Consider the following 22505-nt stretch of genomic DNA (forward strand, 5'->3'; position numbering starts at 1 on the left):
TGGAGTCGGCGGTGGAATGGGAGGATATGGTGGTGGTGTGGGTCCTGGTGGTAAGTTTACTCTATGAAACCAATATAATTAAGTTAAAATAATTATGATTAGTTTTGATATAAAAAGAACACCTCTCCTTTAAATGGCATGTAATTGAAATATTGGTTGACTGTTTATTTCATATGCTCTGTTAAGCAGGTACAAGATACGGCACAGGCCCAGGACTGGGTACCGGCACTGGCAAACCACCAAAAAGTATGATAAGAATGGACTGATATTCAGAGTAAACATACAGATACAAACATTTATGCAGAAAACTGAAACTGAAACAATATTTGTTTTTAGGTTATGGAGCGGGAGCTGATGGTACTCGGTTAGGGCCTGGGGGCTATGGGTATGGACCAGGTGGAATTGGTACTGGTCCAGGAGGTTTTGGACCTGGTGGTTTTGGGCCTGGGGGTCCTAGTGCTGGTAGTTATGGACCTGGTGGTTCTGTACCAGGCGGATATGGGCCCAGCACTGCCGGGACAGGACTGGGTGGTGCCGGAACCAGGCCAGGTGGTTTTGGACCAGGTGGTGTTGGCACAGGACCAGCCAGCTATGGACCTGGTGGAGCAGCAGCCATTCCTGGTGTTTACACTGCTGGAGGTCCAGGACTGGGGACAAGAAAGCCACCCAAATCAGGTATAATGATCATGTGTTTTAACATTAACAGTATTTAATAATGTAATATATTTTAAGATATATTCAGGCTGTTAACTTCTTCATCACTGGGTGGAGCTCAAGGTAAGAAACTTCTTAATTCTAAAACTTGTAATGTACAGATTGGTTAGTGTATTTCTTTATCTCTTTGTACATGATAACATATCACATCTAGCTAATCATTACAAATATGTCTTTTATGATGGCACTTTGACGCAGTTCTGTTGTTTGTCAGTGTACAACCAGGTTAGGGTTATTAAAAACCTATGGCTGTTTTCCATGTAAAGGGGCTTTACCTGGTGGAACAGATTCTGGACCTGGCAGATATGGGCCTGGGGGTTTTGGGTCTGGAGGCATTGGACCAGGTGGAGTTGGCACAGGACCAGGAGGCTTCGGACCAGGTGGCGCTGGCACAGGACCAGGAAGCTTCGGACCAGGTGGCGTTGGCACAGGACCAGGAGGCTTCGGACCAGGTGGCGCTGGCACAGGACCAGGAGGCTTCGGACCAGGTGGCGTTGGCACAGGACCAGGAGGCTTCGGACCAGGTGGCGTTGGCACAGGACCAGGAAGCTTCGGACCAGGTGGCGCTGGCACAGGACCAGGAGGCTTCGGACCAGGAGGGCAGGCATTAGGAAAAAGAAAACCTTCTAAATCAGGTAAGTAATGATCATACAAGTGAAGCAATAAGGCAGGTGATACACAAATATTAATTGTAGTGAAGGAGAAACCTATTTGATTTTATTGATTTATAAGAAAAGTAATTAGTACAACATTGTTGAAGTACCCCTTCTCATCCGTTTTTTCCAGGTTATGGAGGAGCGGGATATGGATCAGGTGAGATTTGGGTTAGGATTAGGGATGGTAAATATCTTTTTATGTATTTTTGTGATATTTCTTTTTTTTTTTAACTTAATCTTTATTTAACCCATTAAGTCTCTTGAGATACATTCTCTCTTTTACACGAGAGATCTGGCCAAAACGGCAACTTAAGACAGGTGTCACACAGTTAAGAACACACATCGTTAATTTACAACAATCACATACAGTATAACACAATAAAACAAGACCTGAGGGACATGAGAGAGATCAAACTTGACTATTTAAAACAATTACACTCCTCATAAGACATTTTTTGAATGTGATATATATGTGGTTTATACACTAAAAACTAATGCAATCTGATGCAACAGCTCTACGATAAATCCTACCGTCATAAAAGTTGTAATGTTCAGTTATTATTAAAACCATTTCAGAGAGGCATTGATTCAACTTTGTCAATTCTGAGGATGGAGTTTGTGGTGCTGTTAAATTGTATTGCAATAGAAAGTTATTTCTATTATTTTGTCCACCTTATTTGTACCATTGAAGGTATGCTAAATAACAGACGCACATCCCTGTATAATGCAATACAGTTCAACAGCACCACAAACTACAGCCCCCAAAATGATCACACAGTTTAATCAACACCTCTATAAAACAGTGTCAACAAAAACTGAACATTACAACCTTTGTAGGCTTTATCACACCGCCGTTGTATTAGACTGCATTAGTTTTAGCTAGGTGTACCTAATAAACTGCCAACTGAGCGTAGTTTTGCTTATATATTTATATTGTTGTGCTGTTTCCCAGCAGGAGTATTAGGAGGAGGTGCAGGAGCTGTTCCTGGTGGAGTTGGAGCTGGACCTGGAGGCTATGGTCCTGTAGGATATGGTCCAGGGACTGGATCAGGCCCTTTTGGTTATGGGCCTGGGGGTGCTGGACCTGGTGGTTATGGCCCGGGAGGTGCTGGAACTGGTGGATATGGCCCAGGAGGTGCTGGAACTGGTGTATATGGCCCAGGAGGTGCTGGAACTGGGCCAGGGGGCTTTAGACCCGGTGGGGCTGGTGGATATGGACCTAGTGGCCAAACACTTGGGACAAGGAAGCCTCCTAAATCAGGCTATGGCTCATCATTGGGTGGAACTGGCTATGGACCAGGTAAAATTCTCTCCTGATGTATATAAATGTTTCATTAAAAGGTTTTTGATAATTAGTAATACCAGCAGTACACAAAATTCATATTTTTACTGGATATTGGCCCTACTACTGCTAAAGGACCAATTCTTCTATAACAGACCGCAAAATTACTGCGGGTTATGGCAAGAACATACTTAAAAAACAAATGTAAGTGACTCTCTATTTGTTAAAATACCTTGATAGTTTTAAGGTGGGCAGCACTAAATGTCCAACACTGATTCACTCATAAGAGTATGCCGTGCTTCAAAGCAAAAGGAAATGAGTCACAAAGTCTGGTCAGCAACAATCGGGAGTATAAAATGCAGTTCCTCTCAAATGTGTTATTTATTTTTTCGTATAGTCTTCATGTAGCTGAGAGCCTCGGTGATGCTCAAAGCAGAGACTGAATTAATATGCAGATAACTCTCCTTTTATACCTAGAATTTAATCCATATAATTAAAAACCATTTGGATTAATCATTAAGAATGTAATGTCATGTAGAAAATATTACTGACTTCATATTTCTGGACAGAGGATGGTCTTAAGTCACAAAGATATTTATTAGGATGGATGGAGTTGTCCTGTAGCCAACCAACAGAGGGCAACAAGTAAATATCTAACCTAGGAGTTCTGCATTGGCTTCAACAGCCAAGGCCAGTGTTGGCGTAGTGAAGGATATGAAATTTTACATTACTAAAAAAGAAAATTGTAAATAATCGTGACATTTCCATATTATACAATTGATGAACAAGTTAATACAATATACTTGAATCCTTGCCCCCGTGATAAAACTGGACTGCAGACCAGTCTCCTTCCTTTGGTTTATTCATTTGTTGCTTTGTTTTCCTTAACTTACTGGTAAACATATCTATTATTCTACTTGCCATTTATGTTATCTAATATACCTCAACCACACCTGTGTTCATCAGGTGGTGGAGTAGGTGGGCTTCCTGGTGTGGGAACAGGAGGTATCACTGGAGGTGGCACAGGTGAGTTTCTAGTTTACAAAGGAAAATTATAGATAAAAAAGTGAATACATACAAATATGAAGAGGCATCAAATTACAATTAATCAATTTTAGGTTTTTGACTACAACTGTAATAAAAATACATTATTTAGAAGACCTACCTCAGGTGCAGCAGAGCACATACTGTACAGTATGTCCTGGTGTTCTTGTAAAATGTTGTAAAATGTGAAACAAGTATGTCAAAAATGAAAGATCTAAACTATTAAAGCCTTTCCACTGTTATGGTTATTAAGTGCTTGACTAATTTCTAAATGTTTATTCTCACTCACCTGTTCAGGCAGTGTAGCAGGAGGAACAGGAAGGGCAGGAGGTCCTGCAGGAACAGGCCTGGGAGTAGGAGTGGGCGGCTTACCAGGTCAGTTTAAATAAAGCACTGACAAAACACAGAACAGTAAACCCACAGTATAATAATTTGCAATTTTATATTTTTAGATTTGAAAACAAATGCACTCACAAAATACCTTGCCTGCTGGCTGGTGTGTCACAGTTAACTCAGAGCATTGTGAGTAATGCAGGCTGTAATATGTCCACTCTTCCAGCAGGGGGTGTTGGCCCTGGATATGGTGGGGTAGCTGGTGGAGGCTATCCAGGTAAGACACAAGCACCTGGTTACTCTGCTTTCCTGACACTCAGTATACTGTTTGAAATGATTTGAAATGAAATGCATACATTTAAAATATTGATAAACCCTGAAAGGGATCGACACACATGGTTATATGCACGCCAGGTATGAAACAGGAGAAGCTTTCATCCTGAGTGTCAGGCCTTGCATGGTGAATATTTGTCTGGGTATATTTTCATTCACGTCTTTGCTGAGATAAACAGAGTAAATGAGACCAGTGTAAAGATGATCAGTTGTTTATTATGAGTTTGTCTTCTGTTATTGTTCTCCAGGATATACGGGGGCCGGGCAAAAATGTAAGAAAACTCACTGTGTCCTCTGGGAAGAAGCACGCTCTAATTCGCTTCACCGAGCACTTTATTAGGAACACCATAGTAATACTGGGTAGGGCCTCCCTTTGCACTCAAAACAGCCTCAGTGTTTCAGACTTCAGCATGGTTGATGCCGAATTCTATTGTACATGAAAATCCTAGGAGATCAGCAGGTGAAGCTCCTGAACTGTGTGTGCACACATTTTAATGTATTGCACTGCTGCCACACGATTGGCTGATTGGATAATTTCTACGATGGAAGGTGTACAGGTGTTCCTAATAAAGTTCTCTGAGTATATGTCTAACATTAGCATATAGATATACTACACACACACACACACACACACACACACACACACACACACACACACACACACACACACAAATACAACATAAATACAATATGACCATAATGACCTTGATTAAGACAATTACCCATTTTTTCCTTGTTTCTTAAAACGACTTTAACATTAGTTTAGGGGCTTTTTATTCTTAAACACAAAAGAGAAATGAACTCTGAATTTCTTATGTCTTGTAATTATCTTGTCAATCAAACAAATAAAATCAAAAATGCTGATAATTTTGAAATTAGTTTTGGAAAAATTAAGTAGTGTATGCTTTTGTAATCTCTAGGCCTGGGTATCATTGTAGAGAGTCTCAGAGCCTGTATATATCTGCACAATAACTTTCCTTTTTACTTTCTTGTCCTATACAGCCAAGGCACAGAAGGCAGCCAAATATGCAGCCATGCAGGCCTTACTGGGAGCTGGGGCCTACAGAGGTAAAAATCATGAAAAATGTATTGCTTTACAGAAAGCTGTATCTATACACTGTAAAACGTTGTACTGGAAATATGTGAAGTCCAGTCAACTTAAAATTTCTAGTTCATTCAGACCCATTTCAAAACTCATAATCAACATAATCATGAGTTCTTCTGACTTTAAGCGTTGAATGAATGTTCGGAGAGCACTTCCCCGGCTGGACTGTATGAGGATTCAAATTCTCAACAAAGTTTATCTCCTTCTAGTTTAATGAAAAGTTACATGATGAAAAAAGTTTTATATATTGTGGTTATTTCCATTATTTCCCCACTAACCATGGTAAAAGGTACTATAAACTTTAGTAATGATCACTATGAACTTGCAATTCAACAAAGCCACTAGGAGCAGCTTCTTGTGTAAAAACCACAATTTTCTCTGCAGTAAGTCTGGTTCAAAAATGGTTTCCACAGATCTGGCATGTTTAAGACTTGCCACATAGTCTTACAATCACAAATACAGTAACTATGTGGCCGTGTGGCAAATGAAAAACTGACCTTTCAAACTGAGATAGTGTCACTGTGAAGCTATTCTGACTATAATGCTTATTATTGTAAAGTGTAACTAAACTTTTGGTGACCGAACTTCATGTCTTAAGTTTACTGTCTTTTTATGAATTTATTATTTTACATTACAACTGCAGAAAAATTCTCCAGCTAACTCAAAGTTTAAGGCTTTAAAGAAACTTGTTTTTTCATGTTGACCTAGCTTAACATGTTTTAGATTGTGATTTTTTTCCCCATAAAGTATGTATGTTGTATGTCAAGGGTATGTCTCTGTGTTGGTAATTAGGTGCTGGCTGTCAGGGTAAATACTGTGGCCGAAGGAGGAAGTGAGAGACCAACAGACAGGAAGTGACCTCATTCAAACAACAGTGGTGCTACTGCGTGATCCCAGATTGTAAACGTCTTACCTGCCATAGAAGCTAAAGCTTCAACACATTCCACGTTACCATTTTTATTTTCTCTAATTAGATTTTATACAAGGGTCTCTTTCAAAAAGAGCAATGGTTCTCAACCTGCTGAGGTCGGGATTCTTTAAAGCAAGGCGATGCCTCCGTTGCAGGCTGCCGTGCAGACTGGTGAAATGTGTCCCTGTCATGTTGTTTTTTTGATTATTCAGCGATTTGACTGGTCAAAGACTTAAAAATATTCACCATTTCACAAGAAGAAGCACAAGTTAAAGTAAGTGTGTATGCGGAAACATTTGTTATAATAGCATTTTTCACCCATGAATCACCTTGTGACTCTCTGGGGGTCCTGACTACCAGGCTGAGAACCACTGAAATAAAGGATCAAGATTTATCTTTTAATTGTAAGACCAAGCTGTGCTATAATACAGTTTTTGCTTATTGTTGTTGCGTTGAACATCATTTGTGTTCCCGTGCAAGTATCGCCATGAATCCTCTGGGTGAAGACCAAGGACTCCCTCAGGGCAGCTCCTTCAGACCTGTCTGCATGCTGACACAATGTTTTGTTTTTTTTTTACACTTCTCCAAGGCCACATTTTAGTCCAGTTAGGCTGGATTTTCCTTTGGTCTGCAGAGTGTAATGTTTGTTTCATTAATTCACTGTGTTCTAGCTTTTACATCAAAGTGTTAATTCTTGGATAGTCTGTCCAGCAATGTGTAGAGAGAGTAACAGACGGCTGCTATTTTGGGGAACTGTGAAGAAAAGGGACTCTTAATGGAATTTGGTGTGGTATTTGGACCAGCCATTATCTGATCCCTGAAAAGCAGTCTGTGTTCATTTAACTGTGCTCAGGCCTCAGCAGTATCAAGAGATGTTGAGACTGAAGGTCCTCAGCTGTTAACACTTGTGAAATTCTTCCACTCCATTCACAACACTAAAGGCACTGTTTTATAGCTACATAACACTAATTGGTATTCATGTAAAAATTTTGGTTGACATGAATATTTTTTCATTATTTGATGGATGTATTTTTTATGATATTCTGATGTGGCTTAGATTTGACTTTTACATTTGCTGTTACAGAAAGCATTAAAACTCAATGTGAGGCAAAATGATCTGAATACGATGCATTTAAGTGACATCTGAGGAGCGTTGATTACTGTGTTTTTCTTTCTTCTTTTTGATTTACCTCCTTTAACACTGTTTGACAATTGTTCACGTTTACTCATCGTTTTAAATTATGCTGAGAAAAAGCAGAAAAAGCTAAGTTCTTTATCTATTTAGTCTCATTTTACAAATTTAAGTGAATTAATACAGTATTAAATATTTGAGTTATTTTGTTTGAGTGAATTTTAACAGTTTTTAAAATTATGTACTACTTTGATAAATATAAGTGCTTTGTTTTCTACATTGTCTACATTGTCTGTGATATAATTAGGATAAAAAAAAGTGCAACTGAAACTCATCTTGCATTTGAGCTTACATTTGTATCTCTATCATGTGGGTCAGCATGTGTTTTTAACAGCTGTGTTTTTTATATGTGGCCTATGAAGAAAATTGTGCACTTTTGTACACTTTCAGACAATGCTCTCTAAAATAAACAAATGACCAATGACAACTCTTTCAGGTTACTGTTATTTTAAAGCAGCTACAATCATTGACTATGTAGCACATGCATAAAATGTGAAACGGTAGGGAGTTGACGCAAGTCAATAAGAGGAAGCTGGACACTCAGAATCAGATGTTGGTTTTCTGTTGAGGTTCTAATAACCACAAGTTAAGCAGAAAAGAAAAGAAGGAAAAAACAAACTACCCCCTGGGCAGACTTAAAAACAGTTAGAGCGGCAGTCAAGCAATTGTCTTCATGGTAACTCATATTGAAACACCAAGTAAACACCACAGTGTATTCTACTGCATGCTTCACAGCACTGCACAGAATATTATGTCGTCTACTGCAGAGATGCAACCACAGAAGGAAAGCTAAACCAAAGAAGACATACAACATACAGCCCCCCCCCCCTTAACCTTAAGCTATTAATTTTGTTGCTGCACTAATTATAGAAAATGCTATTTGAAATAAAAATGCATGCTCTGTAACCAATGTCTAGTGCAGTCAGGTGACTTTGTTATTACTCTGGTGTCTTCGAGCAAAATTAAACAGCAGAAGAGCCACACTCCCATGGATAATCTGAGGGTATCTAAACGTTATACTGAACAGTATCAATGGTTTATGTCTTCTGATTCTGACCCCTTCTCCTTTCTTACGCTTTGACTGAAATCTTCCTGTGTTTGTTGTGTGTGATGAATAGAGCGCTTTACTGTAGGATCAGGACAGAGCAGTAAATGGAGCATTCATAAAGAGATTATGCCTGTGCGGATGGGAACGGAGCTCAGTTCAAAACACACAGACTCGCTGAATCTCCTACGCCACTTCTGAGAAAAACACATGCTTATATTAACTCATATTAACACTCATGTAGGTCCACATTTAAGAGTTTGTAATCTTAACTCTCCCAAACTCTGTGGACTCTGCAGAAGAGTGTAACTGTATCTTGCAGAGGTCTACATACTGGAAGAAATAGGAGCGGGAGGGTGGAGCAGAACTTCTTTACTGGGATAGGTCTGTTTCACTGCAGCCGGCAGAGGAAGCCTGGCCAGCTGGTGTCAGTGGGTCAGAGTTTTTTTCTCACATAGCTCCTTGGCACATTAGAGAGGGAACTCATATGCACAGGAAGCCTTTGAGCGCATGGGGAGAGAGAGAGTTTAAAAAAAAAAAAAAATGACAACGCCTCCTACTACTCAGAGCAGAGTACATGTATGATCTGCTCATGAACAAAGCAGCTAACAAGCTCTTTTCTTAACTGGGTGGATTGTTTCTGAGTGACAGTTGTCCATCTGTGAACTGACACGACAGAATGTCACGGCGGGACCAGAGGTTTCGGAGAGGAATGAAAGGACGGTAAGAGCCACTGTTGTTAAATAGTGAGATGTGTATGTGCAAGTTAGAGAAAGGAGGGAAAGAGTATGAAAGAGTGAAAGTCAGTGAAAGAGAATCTAAGAAAACTGTAGCTCGACAACTGCGATACTTCCTCAAACATAGGTCTGCTGCGACAAGCACATACATGAGCAACGCCTGCTTCAAAAGTCTCTCTACTTTCACATCAACTATGAGTATGTGTATGAGTAGTTTGTGAAACCAAAATAACAAGGCAACGTTACTGCCTTGTCAGCTATAGAAGCAGCCAACAGTACAATCCATAACAACACTTTTTCTGTTTGTTTATTTTGATCCCCATTTGTTTAACCCGACCAACAACTGCTCTTCCTCAGGGCTATATTATAACATACATACAGAAATACTCCTAATGCCCACACTTAAACCACATACATAACACCACTGAGACAATAATCCCTGTAACACCCGACACAATACAACTAGACCAAAAACAAATGTTTGCTTTTAAAAACTACTTTTACTTGAAGGAAGTCCAGCAGGGCGAAACAGGCAATACAGGGAGGAAATCATGGCAGGAGAAAAAGTCATTAGCTTCTTAAAATTTGACCTCGGTTAATGTCCTGACATCGTGACGTTTGTTTTATGTACACCAGGTGCAAGCGTGTCCGCAGCTCCACTTTTAGTGACACAGGGACAGATCTTAGAAGAGAGAGGTTTTTGAATGACTAAAGATGCAGCACGAGCCCAATGAGGGGAATACTTTCAGGTGGAGAAATTGGGGAAATGTGAGGAGATGGATGGCAGTAGGGAAAGCGAGAGAGGATAAATACTTTAGATATATGCCTCTGCAGATGTTTAAGCGGAATCACAGATGTGAAGCTGTAAGGTTCCACATCCGTCGCCAGTAGCACAATAACAAAGACAGGAGGTCAAAAATAAACTTGCAGCTGTCTGATGGTTATATTACTTAATTATTTCCTCAGTAACTAATGAGAGGTAGGTCTACCAAATCTCTAACAGTACTTCCCATAGTGTTCATTATCACAGATATGGTATCAAGTAAGTAAAAATCACAGATGACCATATTGCTACTCTCTGTTAACAAATGGCATAAAAAGTGTTCCTATTCCCAGTTCATTAAAGTGTTTGCATTTTCTACCATTTAAAATTAAGAAAAGAACTACTGGGTATAGTTGTCACATTAATGACATTGAAGCGGTCTCTGGCAAGCACAATACACAACCACAGTAATGACTGATTAGTACCAAAATTCAAAAGAAGTAGGATCATGGTTAGTACCACTTTAAGTTGTGTAACAAGATTTCAGACTGCACCGACAACACAATGAACAATTTTTCTAATGTAATCAAGAAAAGCTTGATTTATCAAGGTTGACTGATCACAGTGAAATGCTGTCGTTAAGCGTCTCTTACACCCGAGGAAAGTTGAGTATTTTCTTTCCCTAACTTGATTCTCAATAGTAAGGCAACCTTTTCATCCCCTATTGTAAGAGCAGCATGGCATTTACAGTTGAGGCTGGGAGAGAGGAAACATGGAGCTGTACTCTGTCCAGGAAGTTGACTCCCACTCTGGCTGTAGTGTTGGAGAGATAAGAAAGCAGGTTTTTACTGTACATAGGTATTATTCTACATCCAGTTTTGGCCAGGATGCCACTGAAAGTTTTTGTTTGCAGATTTGAAAAGACTGAATGTGAACATGCGGCACTGCATTTAAGGAAGGGTTTTAAGTGGCAACTGTCGTAATGTCTGCTCTTCGGTAGTTCTCTCTCACAATCTTTGTGTGGGTGTGCCCAGGGGAAACTCACATTAAGTAACAGTGTTTCTGCGGAACATGTGACTGACCAGTGACCCTAAATGAGTAGTCCTTTTGTGAGAAGCAATATTAATTTGGTGTCCAGATGAATGTGACCTCTGTCACGGTGACATCAGCAATTTGAGATCTGTATCAGTTCAACACCATCCCTGCTGTGAAGATAACTGTATGTCCTCCAGGCGGGTGCTGGAGAAACAGAGAGCAGCTTGATGTTTCAACCTCAACTTTGTGACTAATAAAAGCATCACACTGTCACACAACACAAGCAGGGTCTTACAAGTCAAGAGAAGAAAGGAACTGGGTATCAGTGGCAGAGTATACGGTGTGCTAAAAAACAGGCTAAAGGAAGGAAATAATTTATGGGCCAGCTGACCTGGAAGTGTTCTACCTGATCCTGTGTGACACGATCTAACAGGTCGACTCTCCTCAAATCTCATGTGTTCCATCACTGATGAGGCTCGCGTTACTTTGCTCCAACACACCACTGAAGTATCTATTGTCTTACAGCCTATCTAAATCTGGATTTCCTCTTGTTCCTGCCATTTCATTGATTCGCCATGGCCATATCTCTCTCTCTCTCTACTTCCCTCTTTTCTTTAGGTGCTGTGAATGTGGCTGTATCTTGTCTCACTGGTACTATGAAAGAGAGGGACAGCTCTATTGTAAGAAGCACTACTGGGCCCGTTATGGAGAGCACTGCCACGGCTGCAAGGAGACAATCACAACAGGACTCATTATGGTGACATGATTATCACTTTTTAAATCATTAAAATACCAGATGACCAAAATGGAGGGTTAAAACCTTATGCCACAAAGCAATACAAACAACTACAAATTCAATGTGTATTATTTTGATTATACTATCACTCTGATGCTTCAAGGAAATATTGTAACTTAATGGCACAGTAAAACTGTTCCTTACCAAAGTCATTTTGTCTGTGCAGGCTATAAATTTTACTGTACACTTACTACAAGACTACAGAAGAGGAAAGCCTCATTTCCTGACTAGTTTTTCCTCCTGGTCCAAATTTTGTGATGTTGGCTAACATCCCATTATTATTAGTCACAACATTTACAGAAAGTTACAGACACAACAAACTGTCCCAAGCCAAAGTCACCTTGGCAGATAATCTTCCTTCCCGTTTCTTTTTTTCCCTTTTTGTTGCGAATTGAAATTGATAGCTGGTGGGCTAGTTTAAAAATAGCTGCTTTACTGATCAGTCAGATCCACCAGTTGTTCAAACTAACAAGTGGCCATATAAATATCAAATATGTACATAATGTAATATCCGTAGATTGAAGTATGGCCGTAATCAAATATAAAACAAAATACCAAATCTTAGCAGGTTACAACGATTATTCATACATTCAAAGCCTTCCTGCCCCTTGGTTCCCTCCGGGTATGAAAATAAATACTTTTTTTCCCCCATTCAAACCAGAGGATATCCTCTGAAAACATCCTGACACTACAAGGCCTTGATGCAGGAATGTATAGAAAGAATGCATAATTCAGAGCTGCATTTGGCCCTTCAAGTCTGACCCCACCAAATGTCATATGGTGACCCTTGGCCTCTGCATTGTGTTTTACCAAACTGCCTCCCTGTATAAGCAGGTTGCTGGAGCGCAGAAGTACCACCCTGAATGCTTCACTTGTATCAGCTGTGATATGTTCATCGGAGATGGAGACACTTACACGCTCGTCGAACACACCCAACTCTACTGGTAAGTTTGAACCAGAAAGGAAAATTTGCAAAGTTCTTTTTATAACTGCATCAGAGATGCTAAAATTGTAATCATGAAAAACAGAAAAGGTATAAATTGTGGACATACAGAGATCTGATTCTAATGTGTGCCCTTCGTTCTGTCCCCTTATTTTTTGTTCTGCAGTGGTCACTGTTTCTGTCAGGATGTAGTATCAGCTGTTAGGTCAGCTTCTCCACTCACCAAGAGTCCCCACATGGTGGCGCTGGTGTCCCTCCCTCCCCATACAGGCAGGCGACGAGGCCTGACTGTGGCCACTGACCTCAGCCAAGACGCATGTCCTCTCGTCACTGTTACAGAGTGAGTCTCTCGATCTAAGACATGAACAAGAGTGAATTTTTAATTTAATTAGCGCTAACCTCTCAACTAAACCCAAAAACTGATCCAACAGCCTCTCCCTCCTTTTCTGTCTTATTCCACCTTTCCTCCACCCATTCACTCATTCTCAATCTCCCTCAGGTTAGATTCAACTGTCCTCAGCCCAGATCTGCTGTCCTCTGTCCACACTGGTGATCACGTACTGGAGGTCAACGGCATTCCTGTTCGCAACATTTCCCCAGATGAGGTAGGCCTTAAACCACCTACTGACTTAGTAATAATATCCATTTATACAAGTATAGATGAGAAGTGGTTACATTTCCCTGCATGCACAAAACATTAATTAATAAGTAATACTTAAAAACCACAACATTACCAAAGGCCAACGCAACATTCTTTCCTCTAGATACACTATGTGATCCAGGACACAAGCAGACCACTGCAGCTGACCATTGAACACAACCCGCAGTCTCCTGATGACCTCCTTCGCTCAAACAATCCCCAGGACAACATCAGCTGTCCTGAGCCCTGTGTCCGCAACAAACTTTCTTCAACCTGCAAACTCCCAAGTCTGGAGGAAGAGCCAAGTCCAGTTGTGGAGACGGATGCACAAATCAGGATGAGCCTCTCACCGCCTCAGTACCAAGGAATCATGGGAATGCGATCCAGACACATCTTGTAAGTGCTGACTATTAGCCTATTTTGAGTCATTTTTCCTCTCCTTCTCTCTAAGAATTTTTCTTTCCTTTCCCAGGCGCAGCTGTAGTATAGATAAGTGTCCTCTGTCCCCTGGAGCAATGTCACTTTTATCTCAAAGGAGAGATATGGTTCGCTCAGAGTCCCTTCGTGTGGACCCTGGAGATCGGACCCACCGCATCTTCAGACCTTCAGACCTCATCCATGGAGAAGTGCTTGGCAAAGGCTCCTTTGGACAGGCTGTCAAGGTACCACAGTTACTTTTTTCTATCAGATTGTCCCTTTCATTTTTTATGGGTAACTTTCTCAAAACATTTCAAACAACTGTACGCCTAGTTTTCAGTTCTTTGCAAGACTGATTTTAAGCGACCAACTTGTTTCTGTCAAGGTAACACATCAGGAGACAGGGGAGGTGATGGTGATGAAAGAGTTGATAAACTTTGACGAAGAGACACAGAAGACTTTCTTAAAGGAGGTAAGTGGTCATCAGAGCAGGAGATGCCATGTGTTTTAGGATGTACTTAGCAGGGAAACTTACATTTTTGATACTCATATGTATTGGATGTACAACATGTTAACCTCACACCGCACACTCATATTTACCAACCCTGCTAGTGGTCACTTTATTTAGGAGACTATAAAGCAACAAAAACAATAGTACATTTTAAATCTAGGGCACTAAATCAAGGAAGATGGAGGTACTTCACTACGGAAACCTTCTTATAGGTTGTAGGTTGGTAAAAAAGCTGTATTTTATTAAGACTCCCTAGCACAGTTTTAAACCAACTTACACAATCGAGAGGATTAGTTGACTATCTTACCTATTAGGTATCTTTATGTTGCTATAATGTCATGAGACACATTTCCACTGAATTTCTACAGGTGAAGGTGATGCGCTGTCTGGATCATCCCAACGTTCTAAAGTTCATTGGACTGTTTTATAAAGACAAACGAATAAATTTTGTCTCTGAATACATCCAGGGAGGAACTCTCCGAGAGACCATCATTAAAATGGTAAATTAAGATTTTTTTTTAAAGTTTTTTATGTTGATTCATGAGTACTATCAGAGAACCCAGGCATTGTATGTTGATCACAATCCTTTTGTTGTAGGACAAGGATTTTCCCTGGAATATAAGAGTGGGTTTTGCCAAAGACATTGCAGCTGGAATGGTGAGTGTTTCCGGTTTAATATTCTGAAAATAAAAGATTAAAATCCAAAATGATTCCTTAATCTGGTACAAACTTAATCTAATGTATATAACATCTCTCCCTCTAAGGCCTATCTTCACTCCATGAATGTTATCCACCGAGATCTAAACTCACACAACTGCCTGGTCAGAGAGGTAAACAAGTGTTTCCATCACACCCACCCTTTATATATCTCCATTTCAAGAGCGGTATGTGTTGTAGTGTTACATTAATATCAGTGAATATGTTGCAACTGCATTAAATTTGAAAAAATTTATGGAATTAATCTGAACAAATAAGACTTGGTTAGGTTCCGATAGCTGGCACCATTTTGGGTCCAATTACAAATTGGTAAAATACCCAGATTTGTTCTATTAAATCTTTTATCTATTCTTTTTAGCTACCAAAGATCAATGTAGTCATCCAGCTAAAAAGTAATTTTATAACCTATCTGGAAAAACATGTTTTATAGATCTGTGAAATTTAATGTTTAACTTTTGTAACTTAAATATTAAACCCATACATAACTTTTGTTTGTTAAAGTTGTTGAAAGCATTTCAAAAGGCTTCTAAGTCTTCATTAACAAGACTGTCGTTCAGCTTTTGCCAACCTCTGTATTTCATTATTACCATATAGTTTTAGCTTTTCCTTGTTGCATACATAATAGATGTCAAGGCTGCCAAAGAAGAGGTCGAAACTCCACTTCAAATACACTTGTAGTAGAAAGAAGAACTTTACTGTCAGACCAACACCTTACGGTTTGTGGCCTTCATTAGGGTCATCCATGAGGGCCACAAGCCGAATGCACTGGTCTGACAATAAAGTTCTTCTTTCTACTTCAAGTGTTGCTGGAGTTTTGACCTATTCAGGTTTTTTCCCTTCTCCATGCACCCTGGAAGTAAGTGAAGTTGTGCAAGAATTCCCTACTCAGTCTCTACAAAGCTGTCAAAGAAGCCATTAGGTTAGTGGGAAATGTGATCTTGATTTTGAGAAACAGAAATGCTACACATAGCACTTTCAAACAAAAACAGAACACCATAACCTAACTGTGTGTTCGATCTTTCATCTAAAAACAGAGCATAACGCCTTCATTAAATGTTCTTCACATGTCTCTCTCTTTCTCTGATTTTTTTAGAACCAGTCTGTGGTGGTGGCAGATTTTGGACTAGCCCGGCTGGTGATGGAAAAGAGGAATCAGAGCAAAACATCTTCTATGGAGCAGCCTGCAAAGGGGACATTGTCAGAGTTCCGCAGGCCTGACCGAAGGAAGCGGTATACTGTGGTAGGAAACCCCTACTGGATGGCCCCCGAGATGATCCATGGTGAGTGCATAAGGTTTCAGACTATCAATTATAGCAGGGGATCAGCAGTCTCTAAATCCAGGACCCACAGGGCGCCCAAACCCAATTTGACCAAGTGTTTCTCTCTGGGATCCCATAAGTATGGATTGTTTGTTTCCAGCCCTGTATGTACTGGAGAGATGATAGTAAAATGTGACTAGGTCTAATGCTTTTATTTTTGGGAACATCTGTATTAGACAAGATGATGAGAAAATGTATTGTAAGCCTAATTTCTTTTTTTGAAACAGTAAATGTTGGTTTCTTTTTTTAAATAAAGTACTGTACACATTCTGGTTTGACACAGTTATAAATATTCTAAGTAAATTTTCTGAACAGTGTTGACCAATCTCAATATTCCTCTTAATACCATAAGTGCCCCAGTGCAAAAAAAATACGCACAAGGGGGGGGAACTGTGTAGGTCTAATAGTAGATCTAATCTCTACATCTTCAGCATGGGCCAGTATGTGACAGTAAAGATTTGCTTCACATTTTCCAAACTTTCCTCTGCACCTCTCAGGAAAAACCTATGATGAACGGGTGGACATCTTTTCCTTTGGTATCATGATATGTGAGGTAAGAACAACTAGGCAAAGTAAAATGTTCCTAAAAATATTATGACCTTGATTTTCTAAAAATTCAAAAATATGTTGTGTTGACTGAGTTAAAGTAGTGTATAAATGTCAAAGAAACAAACCTATATTATCCGTATTTTTAATTAATCAAGCATCTTCAATTCAAATTTGAAGCTGAGTATGTACAGTATCTTTCTCGGTCTCTCCTAAGATAATAGGCAGAGTCAGTGCCGACCCTGACTACCTTCCCCGGACAAATGATTTTGGGCTAAATGTAGCCGGTTTCCTGCAGCAGTACTACCCTAGTGAGTGCCCCTCAGCCTTCCTGCCACTGGCTGTCCTCTGCTGTGACATGGACGCTGATGAACGGTATGATCGCACAACTCCAGTACAACTGCAAACCTAAATTTATATAGAGCAAAATATAAGCTACATGTAAATATGCACAGTTAGTATTTTGTTTCAAAACACATTTTAATTTTTATGTTTTAACAGGATCTTTGTATAGTTTGTGGAACGTCATTCTATTCACATCTATTCAATGATGTGAAAGTAGATGTGAAAGTATAGTGACAGTGTAATGTTGTAAAGGAAACGCTAAACAAAATATTGTATTCATCTGTTACCTTTACCACTACAGTCAGCAAGTCATAGGGTCATTTTCTGGTTAGTTGATGCAACAAGTATAAAGTATACTATCTCATAGTAACTGATGTATGAGGCCACACACCGCTTTTAGCGTTTATGCAGGGCTCTTGGGCTTTGGGCTGCCCCAACAGAAAATACTGTACCAAGCTATGCATTACACAAATAAACTAAACCAAGAGAGTGCAGAATAGTCTACTAAAAATTTAGTCAATGAAGTACTGCTGTAGAGCATATAAGGCCCTAAAACCTCTCATTAGTACAACTCTTTGTCTTTCACTCTTTCAGTCCTTCCTTTTCAAAGCTGGAGGAGTGGCTGGAGAACCTACTGATGCACCTCGACATTGGTCTGCATTTGCTCTCTGAGTTAGAGCAGCTACGTAGAGCCTTCTGGCAGGATCGCAACCACGAAAACGACTCTCACAAACAGGACAACACCTGTAATTCTCACGAACAAACCCACTGCTCAGAGCCACAAAGACAGAGCCCCGACCCTAAGCAACATTCCGACAATGGAAATAACCACATAGAGCCTGATCACCTCACTCAAAGCCAAGACCAAAACAGCACGCCTGACAGCGATTCAGATGAACAGCAACACACACATGATAACCATGACATGAGGACTGAGCACCACCACTCCTGTTTGAACAGAGATGGTATGAACCACTCACAAGACAAGAGCCAGTGTTGCCGGTCTATGAGCACAGACTCAGTCAAGAATGGGTCTGAAACCTATGAACACAATAACCCCTCAGGACAACCAAAAGTCCAACACAAGCCCTCAAAACCACTGCAGGTCAACAGCTCGCTGCCAGGCCAGTCTAACAGGCACAGGAGGACATGCAGAGTGCTGTGGGACAGATCTACAGAGGACAGCTCTTTTCTCTGATTTTTTAATTTGATGGCATAAACAGGACACATCCACAAAGCGCCGTTTTGAGGGATAAAACACTGTATGAACAGTGTTTGGGAGAGAACTGAATGAATCGTAACGCTTTATGTGGAATACTAATGGATTGAAAACCTGCAGAGACATTAAACCAATAAATGCTGATTCATACAGGATATTTTACACGAGAAGTAGTAACAATTTGTACACAGTTTGATAACAATTGCCTAGCTCATTACATTTTCCTCACATTCCTCTGTGAACCAGTATCTACTGTATGTGGTTTCAACTAGAGCTCGACCGATAATGGATTTGGTTGATATCCATATTGACATAGGAGAGTTCAACATTAAATACAATAGTGGCATATTGGCCGTTATTCATTTTTTAACACATAACAGAAACAAACTATTTTGATAAGGATTCCTTAAATTCCAAGACATCTGTCTGATGGACAGTCTACAACACTGTTTTTAAATTACCTCAAACATATCTTTTGCATTTCTGTATCACAATTTGTCTTTACTTATTGGCCAACATCCACAGTATGAAAATATTAGTATATCTGTTATAAGCTAAAAATGGCTGGCCAATTTATCGGTTGGGCTCTTGTATCAGGTTTTTCTAGAAGCTGTGAAACACGTGGCACTTTACTCTTTAAGCTACATTGCATGGATCACTTATTTATCATAATTCCTTATGCATTTTCTGTTAAAAATTTTAAGACCACATCCAACGCAGAGCTGTGAAAACATAAAACTACAACTGTAGTTAACTTAATAAAGAAAAATATAAATTCATACGACTATTTAGCATTGATCACTCACTATTTAACATACGTAAAATTTACTCCCACTCGTTTATCAAATGCAGTCTTTTTTCTAAGGCAGTATTTAGCATGGAACATGGAAGACAACTATTTGCTACTCCTAAAGTGACCACACATTTTTGGTAATTTGATATTTCACACATAGAGTATACGTCGTTAACAATAACAATTGATATGAATGAATTATGAATAATAATTATAATACTTAACAGAAAACACGTGTATTAACCAAACATCAAACACTCACCTCTTGTAGGCTTGATAGATGGCTCTAAAAAAAAAAATTGCAGCAAGCTAATTAAGTTAAATTGCTCCTTTGTGAGAAAGGTTAATGTAGTCAACTTGGGTACATCAAAGTCACAGGGCTAATGTAATGCCATTAAAGCGTACGTTTTTCTGAAAGACATAGTTAGCTCCTTGCTCGACGTGGACGAAAAACTAAAATTAAAAAGTTTTATTTAGGTTATATGTATCTATTCTAAAGTTATTTTTCGTTATTTTGCATTTTTATCCGTACACCAAAACGTTTAAAAGTGTTTTTAATTTACTTCTTGAGCTAGCTCAGTGTCTCCGATGCGTCTCCAACTGGCGATAACGTACCAAATCGTAGCTTAGTGTGGCACTTAGCGTAGCATTAGCTAAAGTTACATTACAAAACCCGAAACTCGTGGCTGTAGCATCCACGGCTGAGAGGTTCGTCTGTGTGTTCAGTATGTAGCATACGTACTCGTATTTTCACTAAAACGTGGCAAAAATGTGGCTAAATACGGGGTAAATGCCTGGCATGGACAGATTTTTTTTTTTTTTTAGCCGTAAGGTACGCAACGTACGTCATCACGCACTTTACATTTACTAACCTGGCAAACATTGACGCCTAGCCCTTGGCCACGACACAGTGCATGTGGAAGTATTTCTGGCTTAGTCGGGTTAATATGTTAAAAAAATAATTATTATAAAGAGTGTGGTCTAGACCTGCTCTATATGAAAAGCGTCCTTATGATTTGGCGCTATATCAATAAAACTGAATTAAGTGATTAAAGCCGGGCCGCTGGAGTCCACTGAGACCCAGTTGGACCGTGGCTAATGGACATTAGCATACCTTACACAGACCTTAGGGGAAAAGTCAAAACACTGTTTTTCCACTTGTCGTCCAGCCGCGGCGGGCTGTGTCTTCAAATGTGTTTTTGTGAACCGGCACATGTCTACTTTCTTCCCCGGAAAGGTAAAATGTTACTTCATTGTTCCTCCTCAGCTTCTCCGCCGGTAACGTTTGTTGAGTTGTGGAAGTATTGAAGTTAAACGCTGGTTCTTTTTGGCAGCAGACCTGTGTGTGGCATAAACACATTTCAGGATACAGCTCGCTTCTGGTGGGGAAACAAAACAAAACAAAAAAACAACGTACGGATATTTTTCCTCCGAGATTTGCGGAGGGGACCGAATCCCGTGGTGTCGATGGCTCAGATGGGGTCATCGGGGCCTCGTTCGGGACTGAGGTGAGATTTACTCTATTCTTTTGAGTTTTGCAAGAGAAAGGACATTGAGAATGAGTGCCAAATGGGTTTTTTGTTTGTTTGTTTTATCGTTGTTGTGTTTTTTTGTTTGTTTTTTGTTTTTTGCTAATATTAAGTGTGGTCAACCGCCCCACTTCTGTTAAAGTGCTTTTCCACGGGGTCATTGCTTGGGGGCCTCTCCCACGCTGTGAATCAGACGGCCCCGATCGAGACTGGGAGCGAGGAAGAAGCACCCGTCGGGTCTCTAATGCTCGAACCTAAACCTAAAAACGCAGGTTTTCCGTGTAGTGTTGAGCTGTGTAGGGTCAGAAGTCTGACAGTCCTTTTACGAAACATTACGTGGCATTGATAAACAGCACAAGACCATCATGCACATGGATAAAACATGGATATGCAGTGGCTTCAGAAAGTAATCACACCCCCTCGCTTTTTGCGCACTTCGTTGTGGTGTAGATTTAATTTTAATTAAACTGCCGTTTCCGCAAATCGGTCTAAACTCGATAATCCACGATGACAAACTGGGTGTCTGCCTTTCCGAGCTCCGTCCAGTCGGTCCAGTTTTGCCGCAGGTGGACTCCGGTCAAGTTCTAGAAAACAACTCAGTGACAACTGAAGCGAACAGGACGCACCTGACCACAACTTGTAGTACCGCAGCAAAGGGTTTGAATACTATGTCAATGCCAATGGAAAGTTCATCCTTTTCAAATTAAATCTGCAATACAATATAGTGTGCAAAAAAGATAAAAAATAAAAAAAGTGTGGAGGTCTGAATAGTTTCTGGAGCCACTGTAGCTACAGCCCCAGTTTGTGCTTCCATGCTGTTGAAGTTTGACTCACAACCAGGAGCTACAATATATCATATAGGTGGTATGAGCATAATATTGATCATAATCATTCAAATATAGAGCAATAGCAGTTTTTTATTATTATTATTATTATTATTATTATTATTATTATTATTAGTGCAGTAGTAGTAGTAGTAGTAGTAGCAGCTTCCTACACTGTGGCCAATGGGGAGTAACAGCCTGCCCGGCTCCTCTGGCCTACGCTCCCTCGTCCTTAAAACCACGTCAGAGCGGGCAACACTGAGCGCACTAAACCCGCGGCTCGGTCCAACCAGCGCATGGCTCGATACGCACGCACGCACGCCACATGCCTCATCACATTTTATTAGTCCTTGCGTAGTCCGGCCTCGCTGACATCGCAGCCTGTCCGTTTTCTGCCGGCAGCAACATGGAGCACATGTCTTCCCCGGTCAGGTTCCGCGGCAATAGAAAAGGTACGTCCACGACGCGGAGCACCTGCAATCTATACACGCCTCGGTTGCGTCGCCGATTTGTTAAAAAAAAAAATGACCAACGGTATCTTGAACAGAAAATTGCTCAGCCAGTTGAAAAATCACTATATCAGCCTGTAGCGTCCCTGCAGGGATGTGTGTGACCTATATAAACTAAGAGATAAAATGTTGTTTTTACTGGTTTAAACTCATAGTGCTGCATTTTATTTAAACGTTTTATTTATTGATATCAGGAGGGTAAAGACTTGTAAATCGACTTACTTTTTAAATTTTTAATTTGTCCCTTT

At 40.1% G+C, this 22505-nt stretch overlaps 3 protein-coding genes across 10 annotated transcripts in view; 2 read left to right on the forward strand and 1 right to left on the reverse strand.

Moving 5' to 3' along the window:
• Positions 1–20295, reverse strand: LOC120802449. Of its 2 annotated transcripts, XM_040150287.1 has the most exons (8): positions 19959–20204; positions 19801–19848; positions 19658–19681; positions 4171–4298; positions 3986–4043; positions 3606–3686; positions 990–1299; positions 1–647 (listed from the first exon to the last, which is right to left on the reverse strand). In XM_040150287.1, exons 2-8 carry the CDS (start codon positions 19815–19817, stop codon positions 366–368), a joined length of 900 nt encoding a protein of 299 aa, XP_040006221.1. In that variant the 5' UTR covers positions 19818–19848; positions 19959–20204; the 3' UTR covers positions 1–365. The 2 variants fall into 2 exon arrangements, with proteins under 2 accessions (XP_040006221.1, XP_040006222.1); XM_040150288.1 differs by lacking the exons at positions 19658–19681; positions 19801–19848; positions 19959–20204 and adding an exon at positions 20268–20295.
• Positions 9110–19325, forward strand: LOC120802446 (LIM domain kinase 1-like). Of its 3 annotated transcripts, none has more exons than XM_040150277.1 (15): positions 9110–9337; positions 11768–11906; positions 12777–12889; positions 13055–13228; positions 13388–13493; positions 13653–13924; positions 14001–14190; positions 14331–14417; positions 14825–14956; positions 15054–15113; positions 15221–15286; positions 16267–16453; positions 16990–17045; positions 17256–17413; positions 17978–19325. In XM_040150277.1, exons 1-15 carry the CDS (start codon positions 9294–9296, stop codon positions 18579–18581), a joined length of 2388 nt encoding a protein of 795 aa, XP_040006211.1. In that variant the 5' UTR covers positions 9110–9293; the 3' UTR covers positions 18582–19325. The 3 variants fall into 3 exon arrangements, with proteins under 3 accessions (XP_040006211.1, XP_040006213.1, XP_040006212.1); XM_040150279.1 differs by having other exon boundaries at positions 14924–14956; XM_040150278.1 differs by having other exon boundaries at positions 12780–12889.
• The window catches only part of LOC120802448 (septin-5-like), a 12541-nt gene continuing 10296 nt past the window's right edge, over positions 20261–22505 (forward strand). The window contains exons 1-2 of one of the 5 annotated variants that reach the window (XM_040150286.1): positions 20261–20632; positions 20730–20903. In XM_040150286.1, the coding sequence (XP_040006220.1) occupies positions 20609–20632; positions 20730–20903 (198 nt within the window). In that variant the 5' untranslated portion in view covers positions 20261–20608. Of the gene's footprint in view, positions 20633–20729; positions 20904–22044; positions 22201–22505 lie in introns of those variants that run through there. The other 4 variants (XM_040150282.1, XM_040150283.1, XM_040150284.1 and 1 more) reach the window with 4 other exon arrangements.

Source organism: Xiphias gladius, chromosome 17 (genome assembly GCF_016859285.1).
Source record: "Xiphias gladius isolate SHS-SW01 ecotype Sanya breed wild chromosome 17, ASM1685928v1, whole genome shotgun sequence".
Taxonomy (NCBI): Eukaryota; Metazoa; Chordata; class Actinopteri; order Istiophoriformes; family Xiphiidae; genus Xiphias; species Xiphias gladius.